Below are 22,878 nucleotides of genomic sequence, written 5' to 3'. Positions count from 1 at the left end.
CTTAAATGCACTGTAAGCCACATCTGCCACATGTGGCTGTGGGATTGCTATTACATTGATCGTAGACACTGATGCTCTTGTTCTAGCCAGAATATTATGATTAAACAAATTTAATTCAATTTAAAGGGAAGAATGTCAACTACAGCTCTTCCATGTTCTCTGTCGCTCACGATGAACGCATAACAGCACTGTCAACTGTTCAGTGCGTGAAAAATGAACAGCCAGACATGTTGAGAATGATGTGCATTATTGCTCTTCGCGTGGAAAATGAGAAATGACTGATGTGTCCATATAGGTGCAAACGTCTTTCATTAGACATTATCAATCATGCTTATTGAATTCTGATCTATTGTCATATATCATGCAGAGCACACGTCACTGTCAGCTTCAGGGAATGTGGCTAAGATTGCTCACTACGCACATAAATCAAATATAAATGCCACAAAACAACAAACGTGAAACATAGCGAGGGTGTATCAAAAAATGATATTAACTGACTTTCCACAAATGGCTTTTGATTGCCCAGCTCTTGCAGATTTCCATTAAATATGGCACAAAAATTGCATGTACATATATTCCAAATTGCCAAATAATTACGTCCATGAAAAAGAAAGGCAATTAAATATGCACATCTCATTAAAAACAAAAACCCCATGTTTTTTTATGAGGCCTCAATGTGAAGTGAACGCAGACTAAACAAATGCAGAGAGAGGTAACCCCATGAGAGTTATGAGTGCACACATTTACTGCAACTGTAATTACAAAGCTAAAACAGCACCACTGTCTATTCATTCTAATTACCTGCCAGTATCTTCTGCCCATTTCAATATGTTCTGCTGACAACAATATCCCCTATGGAACAAATCAGCCTACGGGATATGGCCTGTAAGACCCATGTTTATAAGCAAGACAATATCTTTTAGTCTCTTTGGAATGCATTACTGAATTTAATGTCATAAAAGGAGGAAGAATCGGGAGGTAAAAAGCAAATATTGTTTTAGCAAACTATAAAGATTGTTTTCTATGAGTATACGCACACCGGCGCCGGCAGGTGGCGCCTGTCCGCGCCGCCCAGCTGTGACTCAGGAAGTTGCTCAAATCCCTGTCGTACCACACAGCGCCACTCACATAGTTTAACATTAAATAACATCATATTGTTCTCAATTAATTTACGATTAACATTGGCTGCTAACGTATATTTTGCATTTTTAAAGTAGATGCTATCTGATGAAACTCGCGCTATTTAATGTGCACTTCTGGTTTACGAGACCTCCGAGTTGTCCTAGATGCGACTCGACGCGGCGAGACGCTGAGCTGCGCGTCCGGTATGCGACCCCCTTAAGACTGTGACTTTTGCCATTTTCCCTTCCCTTGATTGTTTATTATAATAATACTCATTTAAACCAAGAACTAATTTAAAATGAAACTAAAATGCCTACCCAGTCTCACAAGGTTTTGTGATATAGTCACATCATTTTTTTATTCTTTTTTCGTGATATTATCACAAATTTTCGCAGTTTTTCGTGATCGTATAATGAATTACTGTTTTCGTGTGATTATCACGTATTGGTTACTCAACTGCTTTTTCCTATTTTCAAACCATCGTCGCTTTGGCTTACGGCGCATTCACACAGGGCGTAAGCGTTAACGCTTCCCATTCACTTTTAATGGGTGACGTTATGCGTTGCCGAACTGAATTGTGGATCCGTCGGTGCCGCGTCAGTGCCGTTGTTTGCGGCAGAAGTTGAACATTTCTCAACTTTTCAAGCGGCAACGCGTGCGTCAGCCAATCAGATCGCCTTATGCAAATTACCTAGACAGAGCCAGCCAATTACGTTTATGGAAGAACGGAGCATGTGTAGCGGCTACTGTGATTGGCTGTTGGCCACGCTTCAGACAAGCCTTCCGTTAAGCGTTAACGTTTACGTGAATATTAGATAATATCAAGATTTGTACTGAAAATATAAAATGACAGAATAATGTGAATATCAGACATAATTAATAATTAAGAATAATGCGCCAAAGACGGCACCAATGGGCAAATGAATTTCTATCGAGCACAAAACTTAACTATTAAGGGGGCAAAAGAAGTCCAGCCTTCCAAAAGGTTCCCGACTATAAATGCATGTATGGCTAGTTATTATAGTTTATAAAGTTTTAAATATGGATATTATTTTAACAAAGTCGCATTGATTACCCTTAGAATGCCTTTATTTACCCCCTGAATCCGTGTGGATACTTATGTGAAGGATGGATGCACCTTTTTTGGGTTTACTGCCATTATAAAGCTTTGAAGAACCAGGATGGGGTTTTTTTGGTTATATTTTATGACCATTTTTGCCTTTTTTTTAACAGTGAATAAGGAGAGGACATGAAAGTACAATGAGGAGGCAGAGGTATGGGATCAGCAAATGACCACGAGCCGGGAATCGGCCTCGGGTTGCCGAAAGCACCACATGGAAGCTGCCCACTACACCATCGGCTCCGACAGAGCCAGGACATTTTCTAAAAATAACTCAGATTGTGTTTGTCTTAAAGATGATGGACATGTGTATTTTGAATGACTTGATGGTGAGTATTAGCCTGGTTAGCCAGACCTACATCAAGATGTAAGGTCTGGCAACTCTTCACACAAATGACTCAATGCAAGGGGCGGGATATAAGGTTGTCCCTCAAAATGCCTCTGTACGCAATAGGATAGCGCTATGACCAATCAGAGCAACGAAGAAGGTGACGTATGAGTCCCCTGCGTTTCCCCACCAGTGGAGCTAATTGGTATATCAAACTTTTACCGTAACCAGTCGGCAAAACTCCAAACACATCTTTCTTGCTTAAAAATGACTTCAGTAGGGTTATTTGCTCTTCTCTCAAAGAAAAACATAAGTCTAAGTCCTCCAGAGTCGCGGCCAAAGCCGCTTCAAAAGAAAGCTGTTCAGCAGCAGCACCCATTCTTTGTTTTCAAGTAGGAACCGTCGCAGGCAGCTCTGTCGTCATCATGTTAAGCCCGCCCCACAGACGCTACACACGATGTGATTGGCCTGACCAAATTTTGGTTTTTGGAGCTGTTAAGTGTATTGTGAGTGCCTAGACTAAACCCTGGCAGCAAATATATTTTGCGGCCGCTAGGGTGCGTCTAGATTTCTAGGCTAGGTGAGTATATCATATGGTAATTTTCATTTTCCCGGGATAGTTCTCCCAAAGGGATAGTTCACCCAAAAATAAAAACTCTTATCATTATTTTCTCGCTTTTTGTTGTTACAAACCTGTACAAATGTATTTGTTTTGACACACACAAAAGAAGATATTTTGAGGAATGTTTGTAACCAAACAGATTATGAGCCCCATTCACTTCCATAGTAGGAAAAAATTCTATTGAGGTGAATGGGGCTTATGAACAATTTGGTTAGAAATATACCTCAAAATATCTTCCTTGGTGTTCATCAGAACAAAGAAATTTATACAGATTTGTAACAACATGAGAGTGAGTAAATAATGAATGACTTTTTACAAATGTTATGTTCTTTGGACTGGTTACTGGTCTGTTACAGAATCGAGTTTTAAATCTTAATGTCTTAATGTTTGTTTTGAAAGCTTTAATGACTTTAAATCGAAGTTAAAAACGTACCTTTTTTCCAAGACTTATAATTTTCCTTAGAGTATAAGGATCTTTTATCTTCAGTGGTTTTGTTTTTCTCTTTAGTGTATTTGCGGTCAAAACGTTTTCTTTATATCACTCGAGTAGTATAACTCCATGTCATCACGGCTGTGATTAGGCCAGAAGAACAGCTCTGATGTATCTTTGTCTGATGGTCAAAATGAGATTTAATTTATTGTCGATAGATTCATTTGTTGTCTTTGGTCTCATGAATCTATTATTTGTTTCTTTTATGCATATTTAGTCTCTTTTGTTGTTATTGTTTTGGCAGAGGTAAAAGTTATTTATATAACTTAAATATACAAAATACACTCACCTAAAGGATTATTAGGAACACCTGTTTAATTTCTCATTAATGCAATTATCTAATCAACCAAATCACATGGCAGTTGCTTCAATGCATTTAGGGGTGTGGTCCTGTTCAAGACAATCTCCTGAACTCCAAACTGAATGTCAGAATGGGAAAGAAAGGTGATAAACAATTTTGAGCGTGGCATGGTTGTTGGTGCCAGACTGGCCTTTCTGGGTAGTTCACAATACTCAAACACTGCTTAGTTACTGGGATTTTTACTCACAACCATTTCTAGGGTTTACAAAGAATGGTGTGAAAAGGGAAAAAACATTCAGTATGTTGCAGCCCTGTGGGAAAATGCCTTGTTGATGCTAAAGGTCAGAGGAGAATGGGCCGACTGATTCAAGCTGATAGAAGAGCAACTTTGACTGAAATAACCACTTGTTACAACCGAGGTATGCAGCAAAGCATTTGTGAAGCCACAACCTTGAGGTGGATGGGCTATAACAGCAGAAGACCCCACCGGGTACCACTCATCTCCACTACAAATATAAAAAAGAGGCTACAATTTGCACAAGCTCGCCAAAATTAAACAGTTGAATACTTGAAAAATGTTGCCTGGTCTGATGAGTCTCGATTTCTGTTGAGACATTCAGATGGTAGAGTCAAAATTTGGCGTAAACAGAATGAGAACATGGATCCATCATGCCTTGTTACCACTGTGCATGCTTGTGGTGGTGGTGTAATGGTGTGGGGGATGTTTTCTTGGCACACTTTAGGCCCCTTAGTGCCAATTGGGCATCGTTTAAATGCCACGGCCTACCTGAGCATTGTTTGGATCATGTCCATCCCTTTATAACCACCATGTACCCATCCTCTGATGCCTACTACCTGCAGGATAATGCACCATGTCACAAAGCTCGAATCATTTTAAATTGGTTTCTTGAACATGACAATGAGTTCACAGTACTAAAATGGCCCCCACAGTCACCAGATCTCAACCCAATAGAGCATCTTTGGGATGTGGTGGAACGGGAGCTTTGTGCCCTGGATGTGCATCCCACAAATCTCCATCAACTCCAAGATGCTATCCTATAAATATGGGCCAACACTTCTAAAGAATGCTTTCAGTACCTTGTTGAATCAATGCCACGTAGAATTAAGGCAGTTCTGAAATTGAAAGGGGGTCAATAACATCACCCAATTCACGACCTAGGGAGCTAGGAAACCGATTGAGATACGGAAAGTCTTTAAAACAGTGTTTGTGCAGCTTAATGTGTGAGCGTGTGATGCTCTGTTGGCAGCTTTTTCCAGTCACAGATAGAGCGACTGTACAGCTCAAAGGCTTCATGCCTTCCTCGCTCATTCATGACCAGTGGCGGAATGATATGTAAACAATACGAAATGGTGAAGCGGTTACTGTTAAAATACTGGTAGAATATATCAAGGCTATCAGCCAATCAGAAACTAGAACCAGAAAAAAAACTGTTGAATAAATAAATAAAAAGGTCACACTGTCTGTTCAGTGGGTCTCAAAACAGTTGCCCTGCATGTAGCAACCTTAATTTTCTTAAATGATCCTTAACCTGTCTAAACCTTAACACTCACTGTCTGTGCTGCAGTAACAATTACAACAAACTCAATTGGGAACTTCCCTTACAATATAAAAAAATCATATAAAACATTCCAGTCAACACGCCATCTCCAATTTATGAGTTCATAGCCCAAGGCTATACAGAGAGTGCGGCATAGCGCATTGTCATGCATTTGACAGACAAATGGAAAGAGTCTGTCCGATACAAAATCATAAAGCAGAACTGTGAATCTTGTCCCCAGGCAAGCCATATTTTTTCTGCCATCAGCTACTGTGATGCTCTCAGAGATCACAAAGTGTCCTTTAGCTCAAATAAAACAGAGGCTAAAAGAGTACGATATGAAATATCAAGCAAAGTTATTGCCAATAAAATAAAATAAAATAAAATAAAACAATCAAATCTGAAAATTGCTCTGCTCCAAGTTAAGAATTGGGGGCTGATAGATTTTGCTACATGAATTATAATTGTAATTTTAAATGTTAAATCTACACCAATGCCACTCATTCAGAACATGCAATTCTAACTAAAGCCTAAATTAACTAGCAACACTAAGGGCAGCTCCTTTGCTACTAAATGCTTTAATATTAATTGTTCTGCCAGCAAAGTACAACTTCAATTACTGTTTCATTATCATAATGAAGTCAACAGTCTAGCACAGACACCACTTTAAGAAAGAATGCCTGTTGTGTTCAGTTTTGTAAAGTTCCTGACCATGTTTTACAAGAAAAGGTAAAGACAGTTTACTGACTATTGTTTTAGAAATCAATACTAATTCCCGTACTTTGGAGGCCTTTCAGTGACAACTAAAACATCTTAGTGATGCACTTGAAGATGAATGTCTAAGCATGCAGAGACACAAGCCTCTATTTTGTTATTCAACCCACACGTCAAGTGTTCCCACAGTAGCTACAAAACTCCAATGAAGCAAACGCCCCCGCTCGCCGTCGCTCCACATTCCCTACCTGTAGCCCGCGTCTCCTCAAGATGCTGGACTCATCCATGCTGTAGAGAGTCTATCGCTGTGTGTGCGTCCCTCTCCGCTGCTTATCCATACTGCACTGCACTGCCTCCACCAGAGCTCTGGCGATCCTACAGGCACGCTTCATCTGATCCGAGCTGCTGCTAAAGACTTACATCAGAACTTATCTGATTGGAAGGGGTCGGTCAGCTGACGTGTCACAGTTTCTCTCTTTGAACTTCAGGACAATGTGGGAGCACGTACGTGTTTGAAGAGGAGAAATGATGTGAGTGTAAAAGAGAGGGAGATTGTGAATGCATGTTTGGTAACAGAGAGAGCGTGCGAGAGAGAGAGATGCAGGAGGGGCGAGTGAAGAGGTGGAGGTAAAGACAACCAGCTCAAATACAGTGTAAAATCCTACGGGGGACCAACTATTTATTTCCCCCCTCCAAAGCAGGCACGTTCTTTGGTGCCTGGAGTGACCGCGAATGGGGGGAGAGAGGGCAGGAAATCCTGTCATGTATTGTTTTGCCACCACTAAACAATGCAGCTGGCATCCTGTGCGTGCGGTCACCTTTGGTTAATAGCACTGGTGATGTGCTGGTTACGAGTATTGAGTCTATTTATTTTTTGACCGGAGGTGCAGATAAGGAGTCTGGTCTGAAGGTCAGAAGGCTGGGCAGACAGCGGTCACGGCCAGGGAGAATAGAGTCTGATTTCGGGCAGAAATTGGATAAAGGGAGGCACAATGAGAGAATGAGAGCACGGGAACACATAGGACTTCCTGTAATGGCTACTTTGAAAGCACTTCCTTCATTATTGTGATAAATCACAGTTGAAAAGAATCAGAAATTAGGTTTTCTTCCCATCTAATATAAATTGTGCTCTATGCGAGTGTCACAAAACTTGTTTATGATACTGAATTCCAAATAATAAGGTTTTCCCATACATACAAAATTAACTTGGTTTTCCACTTTTAGCAGCCAATGCACTGCAAAAGCCATTACATTACCGCAAAAGCGGTGCTAACCTTGCTTAAGAGCAGGGTTTCATAACCCTATATTAATTTCGGGGGTAACCCCGCTTCTAAATTCAAGGGTGAAACGCTCATTACCCTTGGGTTTAAAGCAGAGCTTAGAATGAAGATAACTCGGGGTTAATTGCAGTGGGAAAAGCCTATAAATAATATGTTAGGAGTGTAAGAGTGCTGTTTGTCATTGCTTCCCAAACTATTAGAAATAAAAAGCCACATGGACGCCAGTGCTGAGAGAGCACGTTACTTCCTGTTTTCTTTAAAACAATTGCATCCTAATGACGAAAGCATGCTTGGGCTCAGATTGAAAAAATCCAGCATAAGTGCAAGCTTGTGTGGGAATGGGGGATCAATCGAGCTTGCACGGTTTAAGCCAACAATGCCAAATGTGAGTGTGCCCTAAAATTTCAGGAGTCAGGGACAAACCTTGAAACTAAGCCGAGTTTACAGGGTAAGGTATTGTTTTAAGACACTTTTAGTTTTTAGGGACATTGTACTATGAAAAAATGTGCATTTAGATTGTTACAAGGTGTATTTTCTGCTCTAACTTGTTGGTATTCAAAGAAACCTCTGGCCCACCAAACAGGTTTTATCTCCATGGTAGGGCTGAGCGATATGGCCAAAATGAATTGCCAAATCTTTATTCCTGTTTAATTTAGAGGGTTCCCACAGCTTAGTTTACTTCAAATTCAAGGACCCTTCAAAGACTTTCCAAGTCCAATACCCTCAAATTCAAGGACTAAATGTGGGGACACATTTCAAATGAGAGCAAGGTTACATTGTGTTACCTTTTAAAATACATTATTACAGTTCCCTTTCGAGGTCACTGTGGTGACACTTTGGGGACGCTTCCAGGTGTAAGTGCATCAACCAATGGTGAGGCTTAACGACAAAGACAGAGTGAGGCGGGAGCCAGGAAGTATATTGCTGTCTGAAATATTGCCAAATACGGCGTTACAGGGACGCAGGAAATATGGCAAGGGAGACGCAGCGTCTCGTTCCCTTCTCAGGGGACAACAGTTACATACATAACCAGAGACGTTTAAATGTGTCAAACACAACTACGGCAAAAAGCATTTCACAGACTTTCAAGGATTTCAAGGACCCGTGGGAACCCTGAATTTAAAGGCAGATTTGTGCTCCTGAATGAAAGTTGTAAAAACTTTATGAACATGATGTGATTAATTAAGTGATTAATTGAGGTAGAATACAGATTAGTATATTGCTAGTAAAATCAATATCACAACGTCGTCTTATTGCCCTTGCTGTTAGTGCCTGCATAAAAAATGCTGCATTCCTTCTTTTGTGCACAGCATTCAGTTTGGCAATTACAAGCAGCACTGCCAATAAATATTACCTTTCCTCATCGTGACTACATGCAGTCCTGTCTCCATTTTCCAAGCATGGCTTGTTTTGTTTACTGTTGGTTACCAACACCACTGTCATTCGCTCGAACAACTTCATGAAAACGCACCTAATTTGCATTTGTTTGTTTTTCTTTTTTTGCACCTTTTTAAAAGGTGACCCAGCTCATTTGTATTACTCCACTCCACCAAGTCTAACTGAGTGAGTGACACTGTGATTGTAAACCAAGACCGCATGCGGCATCCGGAAGTGCAGTCTGCGAAATGCCTGTACAGCATTACGCAAACAAATTATCGCCCAGCACTACTTCATGGTCTTCTGCTGTCCAACAAATGTAGTGTCGTACACTCTTCTCAGTCTCTTCCAGTTTAAGTTGGTGGTTTTTTGGCTAGAATATACAGAAAAGTAGACAAGGTTTTATGCATAATGTCAGAAGTCTGGCTACCTGATATTCACCCCAGATGGTCTAGATAGTTGTCTTTGACTTTGTTGACTTTGTTTAGAGTAAAAAAAACACCCTGACAAGCTTTAATACACCCACATCATTTTAAAAACCAGCTATACAAACTTTAAATCAGGTATGACCTGGTTTTTCCAGCAGGGTGCCCCCAAAAACCTATTATCCCCCGAACCAGCTACATATCACAAGTCAATACAGTGTGATTTCATGGGAAGCTAAAGCGGCATTTTTAATACATTCACTTTCCCGTTTCTCCTAGAGTGTTACTGGGCAATGCCTTCTTATTAAAATGTAGATAGGCAACTTTTAACGACAGCTATCATGCCATTCCCAATTGTCAATTTCACAGTTGTGTATGTTTTTTACTTGCCTTCTCTCTCACGGTTTTTTTACCTTCCCACACACTCTCTCGCTCCGACACTCACAAACCCTCAGCCTTCCTCGCTCATTCATTTCAATTCACCATGACTGCCCTGTGAATATTAAGTGGGTTCCCCCCAGTTTTCCTTGTTTTTCTGTCCAGGGTTGAACGAACCCAGATATGGAGAAGCACAAAGGAGATTGACAGCTACATGCAGACGACATACAAGATTTTAGAAGGTCAAATGTGTAAAAATGTACTAAACTCTTCTTCATTGTTCCATCCCCTCATCAACCAGCTTGCCTGCAGAGACGAGTGTTTCTTGGTGTAGGAATGATAAAAAGCATAATCTGACATTGCCGTTTTAATTTCTTCTGACCTGAGGCGCAGTGGTTGGATTAAGAACGTCTCTTTTCTGTAGACGAACAATTGCAAAAGATTATCCCAAGAGAATTAGTACCATTTCAGCAAGTACAGTGAACGGTGACAGAGAGCAATTACAACAACCCTTCTTTACAGTTTAAGCAATATAGACCTGACCAGTGCAATACAAGTACCAGTAATTTCTCTTTCAATGTTGGGAAAGCTCCCTGTGGTGGGATATAAATGCAAACAGCAAACTTTCTCAGTCCCAAATGTATTCAAGGAAACCGTTTTCGATTACAACGGTTTCAAGTCACGTAAAAGAATTCAAAGAGGAATTGTCTAGGAGCAACTTCATTGACAAAAAGCAAAAGCGCATGTCATAGCTCTTATTTCCTGCAGACTTGCAGGAAACAAATTCAATGACAAACATACGAGCCAGCCTCTGCGGGCATCCGCTTAACGTGATTTACCCAAGGAGGATGTGTTCCTGGATCAACACCCTTGATGGAATATTGCACTAAACAAATTAGACATTAAAGTCAGGGCTAGGATTGGATATTAGGTTAGGTTTAGGTTAGGATTAAGGGCTTGAAACAAAGGGCCAGATTTAATTACAGCTTGCTCCAGCATCAACCATCATTTTGTCACTAAATAACGACTGTCGAGATTTACTAAAGTGGATAATTAGCGCTGAGCAGGTGTGGTCTAGTTATTTTTGTGACCGACATTACTGCATATGCATTTCTAGGAGTTTCTCTTTTAGATGCAAAATATATGGCAGGAGATTATTTAAATGATTCACGCAATGCAATTAATGTTTGCGCATGTAATATTATTGGAATTTACACCATTATTTAACACAGAAAAAGCATTAAAGCATGTCGTAAATCATTTTGCGCTTGAAATGGCTGCAATTGTTGATAAAAGAAGAGACATCACAGAGATCAGAGAGCGCATGGACCAAGCCAGACGATTTTATTTGGAATGCCAGAGGAACATATTATTCAAATATAAAAAGTTTGGTTCCAAAACGCGATACACACCATTTTTGAAAAAAAAATAGTTACTGCCAAAATCAGTGTTATATCATGTCAGTATTTAAAAGTAAATTCTTAATTTTACGCAAAATCCAATATCTGCAGTGTTATACTATCATCTTTTCTCCATTTTTTCCCAAAACGTGATATACGCCACTCCTCTTTTTCTACAGAACGCAATAAATCCGCTCCACATATTACAGCGGACCATTCCACGCAATGTAAACAAACAATGGCGGCGCGTTGAGTACACGGAATCCTAGTTTTCCTCATCTACTTTGTACTTTGTGATCAACAAACAAACAAAAGCAAAATAATACTTCAATGGCATTGATAAGCATGTGGTTGTTTTCTGTGATGGGAAAGATTGTAAGTCATCAACATCCAATAACTTACGCGAGAGGCACTCGGGAGACGGGTGCTTGTTCTCCCGACAGCATCTGTGAAGTTTATGTGATTCTAACACATTGACCCTAATGGGTCTTATGAAAAACTTTCCATTATTTTACTCAAAGTCAACGAAAATGAAGCAGGACCAAAACATTTTACAGCGGATCGGTTTGAAAAATGTTAAGCGACCACATCAAGTATAACCGCAGCAATGACAGTGTTCTTAATATGACAAAGTAAGTTTTGATTAATGCCATTAATGTTTATTTTTTGAATCGTTGTATACCACTGTTCAACTAAATGAATATATCATGGCAAAGATGAATGCACATTTATACATTGATTTAATAGATTTATAGCATTTTGAAAAAAAAAACTTTTCTTTTTGTGGAAAAAATAATTTGTTTTTATAATATTTTTTTGAAAATCAAGTTATGGATTTGAATATTTTATGTTTTTATAATTTAAAGATGCCATGTGAAAGTTTGTAACAGAAAATAGTGGTTTTCATCTTGTCACTTTCTTGGTATAGAAAACACGTTTTTACCGAAATTTGTCAAAATGGATTTATTGCGTTTTGGAACTAAACTCTTCAAATATTGTTTGCCAATCCATGTTATTTTTTATTTGCTCGAGAAAATATTGCGTTTTATAACTTCTTGTTACCCTTAATTTTTTGTCCTTTTCAGTGAACTATGGCTTCGTTAGTTGGGATTTCAAACCCCCAAGTTTTAGCGACGTCTGTGGTGCTGAACTCAAGCAAATCAGGCGTTAGTAGATCACCCGCACATCATCAGCTCTGCTTATTTGCGACCCTGAACTAATTTGTGTTGCTCTTAGTAGATTGCGTTGGTCATAATGAAAATCAGCTGTTGTACCCGTGTTATTTAATTGGCTCCTTTTAGTAAATAACCCACAGATATTACCACTCCCATCTGCACTTTTGTGCTAATTTTCCCAGTTTAATAATTCTTGCCCTAGGAGTAGGTTTAAGTTAGGGCTGAGATTAGAGGCTTTAACAACTTTACCAATCTATGGTTACTACGGACCAGATAGGGTTTTAAGGGGTAGGGCTGGGGGAAAAAGATTCACAGATTTTAATCAATCTTCAATTTAACAAATCAATACAGATTTGGGAAATCCCTGAATCGATTCTTAATGTGCATTCTTTTCTTTGGGAACGGCTCGTAAGGAGTGTCCAATGGCCTGGGGCAAGTTAGAACAATGCTCAGGACAGTTGAAAGAACTGTCATTTGCCCGCATGGGCTAGTGCTACATCGTCACGGAAGTTTGTCATTTGCAGGTTTAAGGCCTTGTCAATTTAAATGTTTAAGCAAAGAAGATGCAGAACAAATTTTAATGCACTACCCACTAGGGGTGGCACGGTTTATGAAAAAAAATCTGAACCACTAGGTTCGCTTGTCTCGGTTCGGAGCGTGTGTGCATCGCACGGTTCGATGGTTCATGGCATGCGCAATGTAGCCTCGTGACCTGTATGTGACTTCACATAGCGTGTTTCCCTTTCGCGCGAAAGAAGAGGTGACCGGTGTGGAGAGTGAGTGCTGCAGGTCATGTTACGTGTAGAAATGGCAAGTGGGAGAGAAAAGGATGTCTGCCCGGAGTTGGAGGATGCACCAGTGTTGTATAAGTTTGGTGTGTGGAAACATTTTTTATTTCATGTTACCCATGATAACAGCTGAAATAAAACAATAGATAGAACTGCAGTCTATGGGTTGAATGTGTTCGAATAGCCACACGCGACAGCCTTCTCTCCGCCCATTTATCTAATCTGAGGTACTGAACACAATGTTTTACGTCTTTTCTGACTTCTGCCGCTAACATACAACAGTATATTCCTTCTCCAAACATACGGTGAACACGCTATTTTTAGCCTTTCATTGATAAAACTAAAGCGGCTGATTTCCGCGTAGTTTAATTTTGCTAGTGTGTGAAAGTTGCGTGAACTTATTTCATAAATTGCCCCTCAAAGTAATCAGGACAGAAGTGGTCAAAAGTGGACAAAAGAAACGGATTTAAATATTACAGGTGTAAACGTTATGTTTCTCTCTCGTCCACATATACTCTCTGCAGTATTTAAGCAGCCTCTCAGTGATAAATCTTAGAGCTACACTGAAGTTGGCAGTTTGATAAATGCAAGTTATCGTTGTGTGCTAAAAAGGCACATAAGTTCATGTAGATGGCAATACACATTCTATTTTTTTGAAATGAAAATGTTGAAATCATCAATGTCTTCCCTCTTGCTGTATCAAAATCTCAGAGATGGTCCCAATAATGTGCTTAAAGTCAAATTCAGTTTGTACATGATTACATGATACAACTTTTTGTAATACTGTATCCTAAATTATGGATAATTAATACATTAATAAGATAATACATTTCTGGAGTGTTAAAAATTAAAAGAAAAAATAACAAGAACCGTACAGAACCGAGAACTGTGACCATAAAACCGTGATACGAACCGAACCGAGGGTTTTGTGAACCATGCCACCCCTACTACCCACGCACTGTTTAAGAAGTTTTGTGTGTGCACAACTGAAATGTGCAATTGACAAGCCACATCTCAAGGCTTCAGACAGTGCTGGGTTCATGTTGCACTTGAACAGACATTTTTTACACAAAATTATTTAAAAAATCCTGCGATTATCCTTGTTAATAAGATACGTAACAGACTACGTTTACATTTAATGTGTAACAATTTAACAATGTAACAATATATATTGGATCTGTTAATTACATGTAGGTCTTAAAGTGACAGCACACCAAATAAATTCCAGCACACCAAATAAATTCCATGTACCGTATTTTTCCGTCTATAAGCCGCCTTTTTTTCATAACCTGGTTGGTGCTGCATACTATAGTCAGGTGCGCCTTGTAAGTCAGTATGAATTAATTTTGACATTTATGAGGCAAGAGACAACATTACCGTCTACGCTGCATCTCTATTTATGTAATTCAATGGGTTCAGTAATGTGGAATGACGAGTATGCAAACCACACTAGTTGGCTTGTTCGGTTAATTTAGCTTATTCAGCCTTCCAGGTAAGTTCTGAATGCTATGGTTTATCGTTTAAATAACTGATAATATTGCTTTAACGTACAGTACATAAATCTATTCAGCCTGCTGTTCTGTCTGCTATTGTTTAGTTGAATAACTTGCCTTTCCAGATTAAATGTCTGTTCTTTGCCTTGGATTTTGTGAAATAATTTCCTACATAAACGCGACATATACTCCACTGTGACTTATATATGTTATTTCATCTTAATAAAGCATTTTTGAATGATGCAGATTATACTCCAGTGTGGCTTATACAGTGGGGCAAAAAAGTATTTAGTCAACCACCAATTGTGCAAGTTCTCCCACTTAAAAAGATGAGAGAGGCCTGTAATTTTCATCATAGGTACACTTCAACTATGAGAGACAAAATGAGGGAAAAAATCCAGAAAATCACATTGTCTGATTTTTTAAGAATTTATTTGCAATTTATGGTGGAAAATAAGTATTTGGTCAATAACAAAAAGCAAGATTTCTTTCTCTCACAGACCTGTAACTTTTTCTTTAAGAGGATCCTCTGTCCTCCACTTGTTACCTGTATTAATGGCACCTGTTTGAACTTGTTAGCAGTATAAAAAACACCAGTACACAACCTAAAACAGAATGCAAACTCAACTATGGCCAAGACCAAAGAGCTGTCAAAGGACACCAGAAACAAAATTGTAGATCTGCACCAGGCTGGGAAGACTGAATCTGCAATAGGTAAGCAGCTTGGTGTGAAGAAATCAACTGTGAGAGCAATTATTAGAAAATGGAAGACGTACAAGAACACTGATAATCTCCCTCCATCTGGGGCTCCACGCAAGATCTCATCCCGTAGGGTAAAAATTATCACCAGAATGGTGAGCAAAAATCCCAGAACCACATGGGGGGACCTAGTGAATAACCTGCAGAGAGCTGGGACCAAAGTAACAAAGGCGACCATCAGTAACACACTATGCAGCCAGGGACTCAATTCCTGCAGTGCCAGATGTGTCCACCTGCTTAAGCCAGTACATGTCCGGACCCGTCTGAAGTTTGCTAGAGAGCATTTGGATGATCCAGAAGAAGAGTGGGAGAATGTCATATGGTCAGATGAAACCAAAACATAACTTTTTGGTTGAAACTCAACTTCTTGTGTTTGGAGGAGAAAGATGCTGAGTTGCATCCAAAGAACACCATACCTACTGTGAAGCATGGGGGTGGAAACCTCATGCTTTGGGTCTGTTTTTCTGCAAAGGGACCAGGACGACTGATCCGAGTTAAGGAAAGAATGAATGGGTCCATGTATCGTGAGATTTTGACTCAAAACCTCCTTTCGTCAGCAAGGGCATTGAAGATGAAACGTGGCTGGGTCTTTCAGTATGGCAGTGATCCCAAACATACCGCCCGGGCAAAGAAGGAGTGGTTTCGTAAGAATAATTTCAAGGTCCTGGAGTGGCCTAGCCAGTCTCCAGATCTCAACCCCATAGAAAATCTTTGGAGGGAGTTGAAAATCTGAGTTGCCCAGCGACAGCCCTAAAACATCACTGCTCTAGAGGAGATGTGCATGGAGGAATGGGCCAAACTACCAGCAACAGTGTGTAAAAACCTTGTGGAGACTTACAGAAAACGTTTGATCTCTGTCATTGCCAACAAAGGGTATATAACATAAAGTATTGACATAAAATTTTGTTATTGACCAAATACTTATTTTTCGCCATGATTTGCAAATGAATTCTTAAAAAAATCAGACAATGTGATTTTCTGGATTTTTTTTCTCATTTTGTCTCTCATAGTTGACGTGTAGCTTTGACAAAAATTACAGGCCTCTTTAGTGTGAGAACTTGAACAATTGGTAGCTGACTAAATACTTTTTTGCCCCACTGTAGTCCGAAAAGTATGGTATACAAAGCTAACATTTGAACAAAATATTGATAACGAATCAGTTTTGGACAATCAAAATCGAATCTAAACCATATACAAAAAAAAAAGAATTAAATCAACTTGCCAAATTGCACAGCCCTATTAAGGGGTACAGAAAAATTGTTGATGCTGAAAAACATTTTACTTTGGTAAATGATGTAATGCATATGCATCCTGTCCTATACATAGTTATCTTTGGAATATCACATGATAAACGACAAATCTTTATTCCTGTCAAATTTAAAGGCATATTTTTGCTACTGAAAGAAAGTTGTAAAAAACAGACATATATTTGTTATAAAAATTATCATTTCTGACACAGAAAGCAGCAGCCTACTGTCACTTTAAGACCCAAGACAGACTGCTTGAAGTTTCAATATACTGATAAATATCCAGCTGTTTATGTTCACTTAAAAAAAAGAAAGAAAACATAGTTCACCGATCATGCGTGGCCAATGGTCATAAAATGAGGTGAAAGACTTTTGGGGATCTTAGTGTTTGGGTGACTTAAGAGGCTTTAGAGAGACCTAAATAGGAGGGAGGGATAGAGGAAGGGAGGTAAAGTGGAAACTATCTTCAGGGGGTGAGAGCAGAGGGCCTGTGGTGAAGGCTGATTGAGTGACCTCAGAGGTCGAGCTCCGTTCTAGCCCATCTGAGTCTCTAAGGGGCATTGGGATCTAAGTCAAGGGTCCTGCAGAGACCAAACACACACAGAGAGAGAGAGAGAGAGAGAGAGAGAGAGACCTGAAACCATTACCACACTCCACATCACCAGGTCTGATACAGGATCCTTTAACTGCCACATCAAACAAACCTGATGGCAACCACAGAGCACCTGCGGAATCAGCATTTTATCAGAGAACACAACCTTAAACAACATATAAACCATCATGTGCCAACTTGTCAAAATGCTTGCATTCCAAATATATCTCTAAGACTTACAGTAATTTGAAGATTGAAAAATATGACGAACAATGTCATATTTCGCTTCATGGTTAATGCAGTGATATTTCAGCAGAAAACCATTTTAGAATAGAACGGGCCAGTGAGTCAAGAGTTCAACATCCCAACTGCTCCCACTTCATCAGAAAGACAGCTCCCATTTAACTCCTGTCTCTCTCTCTCTCTCTCTCTCTCTCTGTACACACTGACATGCAGTAGGCCTGTAACTCAATTCAAGTTTACCAAAGGAATTCACCTCTCATAACCCTCCTGAGATGATTTTGAAAGTCAAAGGAAACAGATATATGTACCAGTGGAAAATGTAACAGGAAAGGACAGAGACATTAGCCTCTTTCACACAGTAATTCTGGTAAATTACCATGAATTTACCAGAATAAATTTACCAGTAAATACAAAATGTGCTGTTCACACACGCAGTGGCGTTCCGTTATTTTACCAGTAAGACATCATTCACACATCAGTTATCAAAATACCGGTAAATTCGTTTAGAAAGCGGAAGTACCTGTAGCACGCGGCGAGCTCAGTGTTGTATTTGTAAACAATCCACGTCGTTCATATCCACGGTCCGTATTTTGCTGTTTTCACGTCTGTGGTAAACAGTCGCGAAGTTGCTCATGACCAAACAACATTGAATGAGACGACGTCAAACCGAAAATGCGTTTTTAACAACACTACTGTTTGCACGTTAGGCTTCACAGAGGGCGTGCTAGGCAATTCGGTGGTAAGCTGTTTTAAACAACTTTTGTGAAGAAATGTGGACGTAAACTTCAGGTGTGCTCAACTTTCAAGCAGCATGTGTGTGGAAACGTCCATAAACATTGCGGGGGTAAACGCGCCATCTGTAATAAAACGCTATGATTGGCCCGAAGCTGTCAGCACGGTCTGACGTCGTCCGTTCTAAATGCCGGTAATCCTATAATTTTCTTTCACACATAGCGCTTACCGGTAAATTACTGGTAATCTTACAACCTGTCTTACTGGTAAATTGGGAGCACTGATTTACCGGAAAGGTTTTGTTCACACATGATCTGTTAACTGCAATTTACCAGTAAATTACCAGTAAAGACTGTATGTGTGAAAGGGACTATTGAAAAGTGTTTTGCCCGAGTTACTTAATGTCGTACGTGAAACAAATATATTTTATACCAGTAGACTTTGGAGTTAAAGCCGGTTTTGACAAATGCAGTCATCTCCAAGTATTATCTAATTAATTAGTGCTGTAAATATTTCATTATTCACAGCAGAAATTGTGACATGGCCTTGTGTAACAAGTAATGATTTCATGAAAGGCTGTATGTGCTGCATAGTTAAGGAGTCCATTCTCTGTCAAGAACAACTATTTGAGTGTCTACAAATTTTTATGTTAACAACTTGGAAAGCTCATCTTATGAGATGCTATGATTTAAGATTACTTTATTTTTATGTTTCTGTCAACACAACAGCACCAGATTTCTGTGGGCAAAGGAAGCAACCCATTTAATCAGGTTGGATTAGGAAGATCAGAAATGGAAAGATTAAAACCTACACTGAATAACAGGGTTCAAGGGTTTAAAATGGACCTCCTTGCAATGTCACATGAAACTAAGAGACTGTCCTCCAAAAAGAAAGAACTCATAGTTTGTTGTACACAGTGTTGGGGGTAACGCATTACAAGTAACGTGCATTACATAATAATATTACTTTTCTGAAGTAACGAGTAAAGTAACGCATTAACTTTTAAATGTACACATTAATATTTGAGTTACTTTTTCAAAAAAGTAATGCAAGTTACTTTTTAGTTTAATTAATTCGATTAAAAAAATTATGTACTGAATTGAACTAAATGTAGTCACATTATGCACTCTATGTGTGGGAACAGTTTGAGTGAGAAACTAAGGAATAAAGATTTGGCCAGAGCTCGACATTTTTGGGATGAAATATGCAATTTCTGAATGCAGAACTTTTCAATCATAAAAAAACACCTGCAAGACCTGAAAGAGATCAAGCCTCAGCCAAGAAAAAGTAATGCAAAAGTAACTAAAAAGTAACGTAAGCATTACTTTCCATGAAAAGTAACTAAGTAAAGCAATTAGTTACTTTTTAGTTTCTTAAAGGTGGCATAGAATGATTGAACAGGGTATTTATCCTTGTTCTGTGATGTGACATGTAGACAAAAATGTTTTTGTTTGGGTCTGTAATGCCTTAGAAGCTTCCTAAAAACCTCTCTCAAATAGCTCCATTAGGGTGGGGGAATTTAAACAAGTGGTTTTGCACCTATTTGGCTCCCCCTACTGGCTTAACTTGCAATCTCATTACTGATTGGCTGACTTTGCTGCCACTCTAAAAATGTAGCCAATTATTTTAAAGTGAAGGGGCAGGGAGATGCCCGTGATGTCATAAGCATCAGTTTTTTCAGATTGGGCTGTTTTCTGGCTGAAATTTCTAAAAGAGGAATTTCTATGAGACTGAGATGTTTAGAATGTCTAGAACTTTTTGTTTGTTTGTGAATGCGGGTAGACTACCATTGTTCAACAAAGACAAGGTAAAAATGGTTTTTCATTCTCTGTCCCCTTTAAAGGAATAGTATGTAAGAAATGTATATCAATTAATCATAAAATGGCCCTGATATGTCACTAGACATTAAGAAATAATTTTCATTTCAGAATATCCCAAACTATGCGCAAAAGTTAAACTATTTTGAACTTGTCCACGGTTTTGCTCGACGCAACAACAAACCGCCCTCGCGTGGCGCAACCCATTGAAATAAATGGGTTTCATAGCGCAGCGCACACAGCGTCCTAAGTGAAAGCCGCTTACCATAATCACTTCGCAATTCTGTTAACGGTCTATAGCCACACTTCACATTTAAGCTTACGTAAATTAAAACAACGCTAACTTACCTTTAAAAAAGCTGAAGCGGCATGTACAAACATTGAACTTCCTTAAAACAGTGTCCTGTAGATTTGAAAATTCCACCTCGACCTCTAATCTCCGAGTTTGAGCAAATCGGTGTTTGCGTGAAGTCAGACGGAGCAGGTGGTGCTGGTTTGTTCAAAATGTTCTAATATCCATACTTTACACGTTCCATAAAATGCCGCGAAAAAACACGTTGCTAGTATCAAGTCACAAATATGCTAAAGACGTAAAGACGCATGAGACGCCGCAACCAATCAGAGAACTGGTCTATTTTAATTAAAGAAAACATATATCAACTATATTTTCCTCATTTGATTACATTAAAAGTCATGAAACATTCAATGTTTTATTTATTTTAATTATTCTTGATATATATTAAATTTAAAAAAGAATGTGTAGGGGGGCACAACAACCTGTTTGGGGGGCATGGCCCGCGAATGCCCCTCCTTGACGCCGGCCCTGATCGTATGGGTTGGATAAAAGGTTGGAAACTAATGATATTACGTAGAAAATAAAAAAAGGAAAAATTAGCATTTTGTCACAACGCAAGGCTGGAATTTAGGTATAGCATTTAAAAAAAAGGTTGCATACATACTATAATTATAAAAACACATGTTTATTATCTTCTTTAAAATATAACCAACAAATGTAATCTTTCTGATTAAAAAATATAGCACTTAATAAACATAAACTGTAACAGATCTGTGCCCGGTTGCATGAAAGTCCTTAAGCTAAGAAATCCCTTAAATATAAGGTTAAGGGTACCCTTAATAAAAAATGGGTAGCAAGAAAAACCCTTAAGTAAACTTTAAGGCTGTCAATAAGTATTTACCCTTAAAGGCTTAAGTATTACCTTAAGTTCTGCTATGCGTTGCTACAAAGTCCTTAAGTCCCATTTTCCCTTAAAAACTTAAGGGACTATAACAGGCCCCTTAACGTCACACGCGATGGCTGATTTTATGGTTATTTAAGAAAATAAAGTACAAACGCGCATTTCTAACAATCGAAATAGTCCCGAGAAAAGTGATGCGCATTTATTAGTAGAATAGCGGTTTGATCGTCCCTCAATCTAAAGTGCTTCAAGTTTGAATTACTTTGAGGTTTTATACATGCGGCACTTTACAGTCTGTTATTTGCGATGTTTCAAATCCGCCTTCTGTTGAGCTGTGTGCGTTGATTTGTTTACGCTGTGAGATTTTGTAATTATAGCAACCGCTTCTCCGCTGCCGTGTTTTTGCAGAGACTACCGTAAAATACTTAGTATAAACACTTAGGTAAGGGTGACAGTTAAGACCTTTGTTGCAACGCTCTTAAATAAATCCCTTACCTCAGGGAATTTTTCTCCCTCAGGGAAACCCTCACTTAAAGAGTTTCATGCAACTGGGCACTGGTCTTAGCCATAGTTAGTGGTTTTAGATCTGTTAAGACAAAAGTTGTCCCTTTTTGTAAACAACAGCTCCTAACCAGCTTTAAGAATTGGAACGTTCTTTTGTTAAACAATATATATTCCAATCCAGTTTTTTATTTTGTTTTTTGACAAAGCAAAATGGCTACGGTGTGCTAAGGTGGACAAAAAATAAATCAAAGTCCACTTTATCTACAGTCTAGGTACAAGGTCAAGTTGGTTCAAGAGAAATAGCTTGGAGTTTGGTTGTTTTAAAGTGGACTCAACAAGCTCTTTGCTATGACAGAAGCGTGCAAGTATTTTTGGAGTCAAAAGTCATTGCTGTTTAACATAGGAGGTGCTTAGTTATTTTATTCCTATTTATTCATTTAGTCTTGATATCTACAGTAGGCAACAGCAATATGTTATAATAGATCTTTTAAAATCAAATTAACAAAACGATATAAAAAACAATATTATTAAGTTTTTAATGACTTTGTTATGCTTTTTTATTATTTTTAAGCTCTACTGGCCGGTCAAATACAATTTGTAGCATTCGACAATGTAAATCAAATGCAATAATGAAACAGACTATCCTTCATCTCTTTGTTTCTTAGAATGCAGCCAGAAACAAAAGAGACTGCTATCAGTGAAGGACATCTCTGGCCACAATAATGAAGAGCCACTCGCGGCCACAAAGGCTCGACATCAGGATTATGACGTCTTATCTCCATGTCTGGCCAAGAGGAACTGTATTGATTTTCTGTCAAAGTTCATCATGCTCGAAACACACAAGACACCATAACTGTAGCTGGTCGAATTTTTACACTGATGCAGGATCAAATATTAAGCTTTCTTATAATGGAACGAGTTAGGATTTGTCTAGCTCCAACTGAAAGGCGTAACATCATAGATAGGGCTTGAGGACACGGCAAACCCAGCTAAGGTCAGAGCTGAAGTTTTTGAAGATTTAGCACTACTACCGCAGAAAGACAAAGAATAAAGTGGTAGAATACACTGTTATCAAGCACAGATGGTTAAATGCTGATTGTGTCCATTAGAAACCACAGACCAGTTCCTCTTGGATTTAAGCCAGCAGAAAACAGTTGTGAGAACAGAGCTATCAAATACCTCAAGTTCGGTAATGTTCTCAAAATAAACATGCTTT

The 22,878-nt window shown here is 38.9% G+C and overlaps 1 protein-coding gene across 8 annotated transcripts in view; it reads right to left on the bottom strand.

Moving 5' to 3' along the window:
- The window catches only part of mast4 (microtubule associated serine/threonine kinase family member 4), a 172,582-nt gene that overhangs the window by 90,579 nt on the left and 59,125 nt on the right, over positions 1 to 22,878 (bottom strand). The window contains exon 1 of one of the 8 annotated variants that reach the window (XM_055200981.2): positions 6,505 to 6,727. The exons of 6 other annotated variants lie outside the window; for them this stretch is intronic. In XM_055200981.2, the coding sequence (XP_055056956.2) occupies positions 6,505 to 6,543 (39 nt within the window). In that variant the 5' untranslated portion in view covers positions 6,544 to 6,727. Of the gene's footprint in view, positions 1 to 6,504; positions 6,728 to 22,878 lie in introns of those variants that run through there. One more of the 8 variants, XM_055200983.2, reaches the window with a different exon arrangement.

Source organism: Misgurnus anguillicaudatus, chromosome 22, assembly GCF_027580225.2.
Source record: "Misgurnus anguillicaudatus chromosome 22, ASM2758022v2, whole genome shotgun sequence".
Taxonomy (NCBI): Eukaryota; Metazoa; Chordata; class Actinopteri; order Cypriniformes; family Cobitidae; genus Misgurnus; species Misgurnus anguillicaudatus.
The sequence above is the reverse complement of the archived record's forward strand: the minus strand, read 5'-3'. Positions and strand labels throughout refer to the sequence as shown.